The following is a 9211-nucleotide window of genomic DNA, read 5'->3' as shown; positions in this document are numbered from 1 at the left end:
GCCTGTGCTCCGCAACGGGAGAGGCCACAACAGTGAGAGGCCCGCATACCGCAAAAAAAACACAAAAACAAACAAACAAAAAAACATAGACAATATGTAAATAAATAAGCATGGCTGTGTCCCAATATAACTTTATTTACAAAAACACAGTGGGCTGAAAAAAAAAAGTGGACTGGATTTGGCCTGTAGGCCATAGTTTTCAGGAAATCTATTGATTCTTATTTATGGCTGTACTGGGTCTTCGTTTCTGTGCGAGGGCTTTCTATAGTTGCGATGAGCGGGGGCCACTGTTCATCGCGGTGCGCGTGCCTCTCACTATCACGGCCTCTCTTGTTGCGGAGCACAGGCTCCAGACGCGCAGGCTCAGTAATTGTGGCTCACGGGCCCAGTTGCTCCGCGGCATGTGGGATCCTCCCAGACCAGGGCTTGAACCTGTGTCCCCTGAACTGGCAGGCAGACTCTCAACCACTGCGCCACCAGGGAAGCCCTAAAAGATTTACTTTTACTTTATGTGATTATTTACATTTCCAAAATCAAACTACAAAGTAAGATCTATTTAGAGAAACCTAGTGTCTATTCTTGTTCCTTGCAAACAGTTCTCTCCTGCCCTATGTGATCTTTTAAATATTTTAGTTCATCTTTCCATTGTTTACTCTTTTAAAGTGTTAGCATACATTTATGTATATTGAATTCAATTTCCTAATATTTTTTTGTGGAGGATTTTTGCACCTATGTTCATGAGTGATATTGATCTGTAGTTTCCTTTCTCGTGATGTCTTTATCTGGTGTTGGTATTAGGATAATGCTGGTCTCATAGAATGAATTAGGAAGTGTTCCCTCTGCTTCTATTTTCTGGAAGAGATTGTAAGGAATTGTTATTCTTTCTGAAATGTTTTTTCACAAGAAGAATTCACCAGGGAACCATCTCGGCCTGTTGCTTTTTTTTTTTTTTTTTTAGGAGATTTTCACTAATTTTTATTGTTGTTCATTTTAAGAAATTTTTTTTTCAGCTTTACTGAGGTATAACTGACAAATAAAATTGTTAAGATATTTAAAGTGTACATCATGATGATTTGATATATGTGTCACCTCACATTATCTATTATTATGTTAACAATATACAGTATTAACCATTATAACTATTAATTATTGATTCACTTCCTCGAGATAGCTCTATTCAGATTATCTATTTTCCTTTGTGTAAGTTTTGTTACTTTGTGTCGTTCAAGGAATTGGTCCATTTCATTTAAGTTATCAGATTGTGGGCATAGAATTGTTCATAATATTTATTATCCCTTTAACGTCCATGGGCTCAGTAGTGATGACCCCTCTTTTATTTCTGGTATTAATAATTTGTGCTCTCTTTTTTTCTTAGTTAGCCTAGCTAGAGGCTTATCAATTTTACTGATATTTTCATAGAACCAGCTTTTGGTTTCGTCGATTTTCTCTGAATTCCTCCTTTCGATTTCACTGATTTCTGCTTTAATTTTTATTTATCTTCCTCTACTTGCTGTAGGCTCATATTACTCTTCTTTCTCTAGTAACCTAAAGTAAAAGGTTAGATTATTGACTTTTATATCTTTCTTCTTTTCTAATATATTCATTTAATGCCACAAACCTCACTCCAAGTATTGCTTTCACTGAATCACACAGATTTTGACAAGTTGCATTTTCATTTGCATTTAGTTCAGGATATTTTAAAATTTCCCATGGGGCTTCTTTGACCCATGTGTTATACAGAAGTATGTTGCTTAATCTCCAAATATTTGGGAATTTTCCAGCTGTCATTCTGTCATGATTTCTACTTTAATTCCATTGTGGTCCAAAAGCAGACTCCTGTTCTTTTAAATTTGTTAAGGTGTGTTTTATGGCCCAAAATGTGGTCTGTCGCAGTGGATGTTCCATGTGCACTTGAGAACATGTATTCTTCTCTTGTTGGATACAATATTCTATAATCTTTTTTTTTTAATGAGTAACGTTCTTTATTTATTTATTGGCTGCGTTGGGTCTTTGTTGCTGCGCGGGCTTTCTCTAGTTGCGATGAGTGGGGGCTACTCTTCATTGTGGTGTGTGGGTTTCTCATCGCGGTGGCTTCTCTTGTTGCAGAACGCAGGCTTCAGCAGTTGTGGCACGTGGGCTCGGTAGTTGTGGCTCACGGGCTCTAGAGGAAGGGGCCACCAGGCCACTGCAGCCTCCTCTGTTTCTGCCCATTGGTCCCTCGTCCTATCTAGCCTGAGCTCCCTGTGCAGAGACCCTGCAAACCTCTGGAGTTGAAAAGCACTGGCTCACAGGTCAGGAGGCCCAAGTCCAGCTTCACGCTCATTCCTAAATTGCTGGGTGGCTTTGAGCAAGGCTTTTCCCTCTCTGGGAGGCAAAGATGTGGATATTTTTTCTCCTGCCTCTTGGGCAGGGATTCTAGAGAATCCTAGTATATCCGGGCAGGAAGGAACTTTCATGCCCTGCAGTCTGCGGGTTCCTAGCTTGGAAGAAGCTTTCCTGGAGCCTCTGACCCCCATCCCACTGTGCCTTCCCCCAACCAGGGCCCAAAAGAAAACAAACCAGTGAGGATTCTTAGCAAATATAGGGGGCTTTTTGTTTTGTTTTGTTTTTACAGAAAGGAGCTACGGGGCTGTATCCTGGCTCTCAGCAGCACTTCTTGGGCAAGAGCCTGCAAAGGCCGCAGTCCTGCTCCTACCTGTGCCAGCCCTGGGGCTCAGCCAGCCGCTGACAGCCCCCGGAGGTAGTCCCCCACCAGAGGCAGCAGGGCCCAGTCATCAGTCCGCAGGGCCACAGGCACTCCGTCTGCCTGGGCTGCTTCCAGCCGCAGCAGCAACCGCGAGTCTGGGGGCAGACGGATGGCTATAAGGTAGCTGGTCGGGGGTTGGGCCACCACCACAAAGGGCTCCAGGTGGCGGGACACCAAGGCCTCCAGCCCATGTGGCCCTAGAGGGCACCACAGGCGACTCTCGGTGCCCTTTGGCAGGCAGGAGTCCCAGAGCTCCTCGAAGAAGCCCAGCTTGGCCCCCTCGGGGGGCTGGGGGAAAGGCAGAAAGAGGTCAGCGAAGTTCACAAGCAGGGGTGGCAGGTGAGCATGGCAGGTGAGGCCGCTGGGTGTGGTGTACAGGGCGCGCACAGCCAGCCTCGCGGGAGCCGGGCGTCGGGGCTGCAGAGGCAGCAGCAGAGGGCGGGTGGGGTGGCCGGGGCACAGGCACGGCACGTGCACAGCCCCCAAGGGTGCATAGAGCTGTCTTTCCACACGGAAGCGCAGTTCCAGAGAATACACCTGCTCCAGCACCTCCACCTGGAGCTGCAGCACTGGGACCGGGCCCTTGGCTCTGTGGGGACCCATGCTTAGCCGAATCGGGGCCGGGGCCTCCTGCACCATCAGCGCTGCAGCAAAGCCCTGGTTCTCGGCCACCAGTGAAGAGGCCAGTGCAGGTGCGGCAAGGGAGGGGCCCAGGGCCACCCCCAGCTTGGGCTCTTCCAGGTGGGCCAGGAGGATGTAGTAGAGGCGCGCGTGGTCCCGCCCATCAGGGTCCTCCAGCTGCCTGGCCAGGGCCTGCAGCAAGTCCGCCAGGCCTCCTCCAACACCTGCCCGCAGCAGGGCCCGGCAGACCTGTAGGAGGGCCTGCTGGAGGCCCCAGTCCGTGCAGCGAGCAGCTGCAGCCTGCAGGAAGCCAAGGGTGGCACTCTGGGCATCCCCATCTGCCACCCTTGCCAGCATCTGCAGGTGCCAACGAAGGGCCTCATCCCTGCCTGGCCTGGACACCACCTCCTGCCGCAAGACCACCTTTAAGGGTTCCCCCAGCTCAGGGCCCACCCGATCCAAGAGATCCACGAAATGGGGAGCCAGTGCAGGCCGGGCTCGGTACAGCTGGGCCAGTCCGTGGGTCAAGGGTGTCAGCACCACAGGTTGCCCGGCCAGGCAGCGAGCAACGAGGTAGGAGGCCTGGAAGCAGAGAGTGGCTAAGGCCCGGGGGCCACCATCCAGGGCTGCCCTCTGCCGCAGGCCAGCCAGTAGCTCCTCCAGGTACTGCCGGGGGCTCTGATCCTGGCCCTTTTCCTCCTTTTCTTCGTCTTCCACACAGAGGAGGCACAGCAGATGCAGGCGGGCCAGCAGGGCCATCGGGTCATGCAGGAGACTGGGCAGGAGGCCACGGCATAGCTGGAACCCCAGCAATAGCGGGGCAGCCTCCTCGCCTGCGGGGCCCAGCGGCCAGTTCTCAGGGAAGTTCAAGAGGCAGTGCAGGTAGAAGAGATGGGCGGGCAGGGGCAGGGCCGGGTGCTGGGCAGCCAAGGTGAGCCGGCGAAGCAGCAAGGCCTCATCCTGGGCTGTGAACAGTGCCTCACCGAAGGCCGCCTTCAGAGCCAGGACGGCGTGCAGCAGCGTCAGCTGTGCTGTGCCCAGCAGCCGTACCAGCTGTGGCTTGAAGAGCACTGGTGGCTGTCCCCGAAGACCCCGCAGGGCCCAGCCCAGCAGCCACAGAAGCTGGGCCTGGGCCACAGGAGTGAGCAGGTAGGAGATGTCCAGAAGCTGGGCCACGGCAGCCCGCAGCTCCCGGGCCTCCTCAGGACTGAGCTCCAGCATGGCAAGGCAACACTCCCCCTCCTCAGCTGCTGGCCAACTGGGTGCCTGGGGCTGAAGGTGGGCATCACCCTCCTCAACTAGCATCCAGTTCCAGGGACCACCCTCGGTGGGACAGCCCCCAGCCACGAGCAGGCCCTGCAGGCCAGCCCTGGCCCTGGCCTGTATCACCAAGGCGTTTCGTAGGGCAAGTGCCAGCAGCAGGCTGAGTGGCTGTACAGCGGCCTCCTGCCCCAGCAGGCCCCGAAGCAGCCCCAGACAGCCCCCCAGCAGCCCAGGCTTGCAGCTCTCCAGCTCCCGCAGGCACTCCCACGCTGTGGCCTGCAGGGGCCGCTGTTCCGAGGCAGGACCGAAGCTTCTCCCCAAATCGTGGCCCGAGGCCAAGCCCAGCAGCAGGGGCAAGAGCCGGCGGGAGGCTCTCGAGGTGGGGCCCAACGCACCTCCTGCCGCCAAGGCTGTGGTGGCCGCCAGCAGAAGGGGCCGCCGCAGAGCCGAGGGCCGCGGGGGTAGAAGGACCAGGGTATCCAACAAGGAGGTGGCGGCTACTTCGGCCGCAGGAGCGTCCGGCCACAGCTGCGCTGGGTACTCCAAGCTCAGAGCCAGCAAGGAAACCTGGGGATAGGGGATTCTGGGTGGGAATCACGAAGCTGAGGTTCACGGCACGGCAGGCTGAAGGGACCACGTGGGCCAGGACAAAGGTCACGCGCAGGGCCTACCTTAGTTGGCTCGCTCAGCTTCTCACTCCTCAGGTCGCTCAGCAGGTGACGACCCAGATCCTCACCCTCAGGACCTGCCATGAAGGCGGACGGGCTGGCCCGGAAGGTGCCCAGGCGCTGGGCCCAGGTTTCCCGGCTCGTGGGTCCCATGGTCAGGCACGCAAGTCCCTGCAGAAGAGCGAGGGAGGATCAGACGTGCGGCCTGGAGACGCGCGGGGCCCCAGGGCCGCCAGAGGGCGCGCGAGCCCCTGCGCCAACCCCGAAGGGGCCACTGTCACCCCAGGGCCGCCTAGCAGATCCCAACCGCCCTCGGCCACGCGCAGAGGCCAGCGGGGACCTCGCAGCCGGGTCCCGAGATGAAACCCAGAGGTTTCGGGGGTGACGCTAGGGCGGGCCGCCAGGGTCCCCGGGGTGAGGAGGGCTGGCGAGCAGGGGCGGGGGTGCCGGGCAGGCAGCTAGCGCAGGGGTGCGTGCCGAGAGCTCATTAGGCCGCCTGCCTGCAGCCGGTACCGAAGCCACAGCACCGCCCCGGCGCCCGCGGTAACGGGTTGACCGCTCTCACCCTGCCTGACCCAGCGGCCGCTGGCGATCTGGCCGCCCGGCTACTTCCGGGCTGGCGGCGCTGGGCGGGGTGGGGCGGGGCGCGCGGCGCGTGGGCGGCCGAACTGAGGCGGGTCCCTCTCGGGGGCGGGGCCGTAACGGGGCCACCGCCTCCCCCGCCCTCCGGGCCGCCGCCCCCCCGGCCTCCCTGCTGGCAGGTGAAGACCTGTTGGTTTCGCTGGGGCTAACTGTCCCGCTGTGCGCAGACCCCCCCTTTCCCGGAACCGCCGCAGGCCCAGGCGGAGGCGGTGGAGTTGGGTGGGCCTGGGCTCCCGGATGCCAGGGTCCCCACTGCGTGCGGACTGCAATCTCAGGGCGCTCCGGCGGACAGCGGCCCGGGCCCCGCCCGCGCCTGCCAGACTGCTGAGGATGGCAACCAGCGCGCCCCGCGCCGGCGCCCGGGCGCGGCGCACCCTGCGCCAGCCGCCCGCGGCCCCTGGGGGTGACGCGGATTGGAGTCCTTGGGGCTCCCCTTGTGGCCGCTGGGGGGTGTACAAGGTGCGGTCCCCGGGCGCCCGCAGGAACTGCGCGCCGTGGGCCCGGCTAAACCGGTCGGGCGGGCGCCGCAGGGCTTGGCTTCGCTTCCCCGACGCCGGCCCCGGTTCCCCACCCGCTCGGCTTGGGGGCGCTGAGCCGGCGCCGGGGTCGGGGCAGGCGGAAGCTGCTGACCTTTGGCGGAGGCCGCGCCGACGGTCGGCTAGGGTCGCGGCAGCCAGACCAGGGTAAAGCTGGCGGGGCCAAGTCCCAAGCTGCGATGAAACCGGAAAACAACGGGATGCAGACGTGAGGACTGGCAGGGTCTGTCCGGTCACGGGGCTCACAGCACGCTTAGCACGGACCGGGAAACTGAGGCCTTGCCGCCGCAGGAGATCTGGGGTCTGCAGTGCCCGAGCCCAGCACTCTTGACTTCCAGAGGGATGGAGCAGGGCTGTTTGGGGGCACTCAGAGGGCTGGGCCTGGGGCTCAGCTAGCAGCCCCTCCTGGGTCTAGGGTCCAGGCTGCAGACGCCCCACTGATCGCAGATTTCCAGGGTACAGAACCGCGGGCGTCCAGACCCCACACCCACAGCCCGCCGATCTGAGTAACGCCTCTGGCTCTCATTAGCCCGCTCTGAAAATGAAACAGGCCTGAGCCCCCATGCCATCGCTGCCAACTAGTTTCTCACCTTTCCCCGGGCTTGGCAGGCCCCTCCCCACCCCCTCCTGCTGCCCTCCAAATGGGAGGTGGTAGGGAGTGGTGAGGTAGAGAGACCTGGAAAAGAGGCTGTGTGCCCAGGGTGCCAAGGGGATGGAGACAGGGATCCACCCCAAGGGACAAGTCCAGCTGGAAAACCCAGTCCCAGCTCCTCTGGGCCCTGGCTCAACAGTTGACTCACAGGCGGCAATCCCAAACTACTTCCCACTAGGTGCCTCAGTTTCCCCACCTATAAAATGGGAGTGATGACTTCGGCCGGAAAGGCTGTGGAGTGGGGCTGCCTGGCTAATTAAATCTAGGATGAAAGAGGCCAGGATGACAGCAGCCCTGGGAGGGAAGGCAGCTTGGAGGTAACAGGAGCCTGTCTGGTTTCCCTGTCTGAGGCCCAGAGGGTGCTGATAACTGCACATCCCCAGCCCTTATCACTTACAGGGAGGGAGGAATGATTATTAAACCCCTTTTACAGTTGAGGAGACAGGCTTCAAAGGGTCAGAAACTACAATGCTGGCTCCGGCCCCTGTTCAGCCTCTGACAGCCGCCAGCCTTTCTGAGCCTTTGCTCCTTGGGGCCCAGGGTCTGGAGGGAGGGAACCCACGTGTAGTTCTCGATGCTGTGGTGGGAGCATCCACATGGATTCACTGAGGCTTACAGCACCCTGAGGTACCTGAGGATGGGCACCATTCACAGAGAAGGAAAGGGAGGCCCAGCGGGGTGCAGTCACTTGCTCACAGTCACAGAGCTCCTAAAAGGTGGAGCCTGGGCTTCAGGCCACAACCCGTTGCTATCCCTGACTTGGCCCTCCACTCACACAGCTACCCTCAGCCTTCACCTGCCTGCCCAGATGTCTGCTCCCCTGTGGGAGGGTGGTGCTGGTACTGTCCCTGGCACAGGCCAGGCATAACATTGAACTCAGACCACCAGCACTGAATCTGCAGTCAGCAAGCCCACCCGCAAGAGTGACCTCCCAGCCGAGAGGGCCCAGGTGTGGGCTGCAGCAAGTGGCTGAGCAGGGAACTCCCCACTCAATGCCCACAACTCATTTCTTCTCTTTCTGCTGAGTTTCCATCCTCCCCAGGGCATCCCAGTTCTGTGGAGACACTAGGCACACTGAAAAAAGGGAAAGTCAGTTTCCTGAGTCTCAGTTTTCTCATCTGTAAAATGGGAGATACCCATCCTCACAGCACTAGGCACTGGGGATACAGAGATGCTTTAAAAAGAACACATCAATATGCAAATCCATAGAGAGCAGAATAGTGGGTTCCAGGAGCCGGGGGTTGGGAGGAATGGAGAGTGACTGCTAATGGGTACGGTCTTTCTTTTGGGGTGATGAAAATGTTATGGAAGACAGGGGTGGTGGTTGCACAGCTCTGTGAAGATACTAAAAACCACTGAATTGGGAATTCCCTGGCAGTCCAGTGGTTAGGTCTCCATGTTTTCACTGCTGAGGGTGCAGGTTCAATCCCTGGTCAGGGAACTAAGGTCCCACAAGCTGCACAGCACAGCCCAAAACAAAAAAACCCAAAACCAAAACAAAACAGAACACTGAACTGTACACTTTAAAAGGGTGAGTTTTATGGTATGTGAACTATATCTAAATAAAGCTACTAAAAATGATGTTAAAAGAGGTCCCTTATGTACAGAACTTACACTGGGGAAGAAAGGAACAAACAAGACAAATCAAAATTTCATGGAATAAGAGATTCTGCAGGGACTTCCCTGGTGGCGCAGTGGATAAGACTCTGCGTTCCCAATGCAAGGGGTCCATGTTCGATCCCTGGTTGGGGAACTAGATCCCACATGCATGCCACAACGAAGAGTTTGCATGCCACAACTAAGGAGCCCGCGTGCCACAACTAAGGAGCAGACGAGCCACAACTAAGGAGCCCTGGAGCAGCAACTCAGGAGCCAGCCTGCTGCAACTAAGACCCAGTGCAACCAAATAAATAATAAATAAATAAATATTTTTTTAAAAGAGAGATGCTGCAAAAAAGAATAAGAAAATAGGGTAATGGGACAGAAGTGACTGGGGGGACAACGATTTAGCTAGGGCAGTCAGAGAGGACTCTTGGAAGAGGGCACATCTGGCTGAAACCTGAGTAACGAGAGAGCCAGTCAT

General features: G+C 56.9%; 1 protein-coding gene across 2 annotated transcripts; it reads right to left on the bottom strand.

Moving 5' to 3' along the window:
• Positions 1 to 27: 27 nt before the first annotated feature.
• Positions 28 to 6282, bottom strand: AP5B1 (adaptor related protein complex 5 subunit beta 1). Of its 2 annotated transcripts, none has more exons than XM_030833575.2 (3): positions 6068 to 6282; positions 5302 to 5469; positions 28 to 5197 (listed from the first exon to the last, which is right to left on the bottom strand). In XM_030833575.2, exons 2-3 carry the CDS (start codon positions 5449 to 5451, stop codon positions 2714 to 2716), a joined length of 2634 nt encoding a protein of 877 aa, XP_030689435.2. In that variant the 5' UTR covers positions 5452 to 5469; positions 6068 to 6282; the 3' UTR covers positions 28 to 2713. The 2 variants fall into 2 exon arrangements, with proteins under 2 accessions (XP_030689435.2, XP_030689434.2); XM_030833574.2 differs by lacking the exon at positions 6068 to 6282 and adding an exon at positions 5864 to 5913.
• Positions 6283 to 9211: the final 2929 nt, after the last annotated feature.

This window comes from Globicephala melas, chromosome 8, assembly GCF_963455315.2.
Source record: "Globicephala melas chromosome 8, mGloMel1.2, whole genome shotgun sequence".
Taxonomy (NCBI): Eukaryota; Metazoa; Chordata; class Mammalia; order Artiodactyla; family Delphinidae; genus Globicephala; species Globicephala melas.
This window is presented reverse-complemented; position numbering and strand designations above follow the sequence as displayed.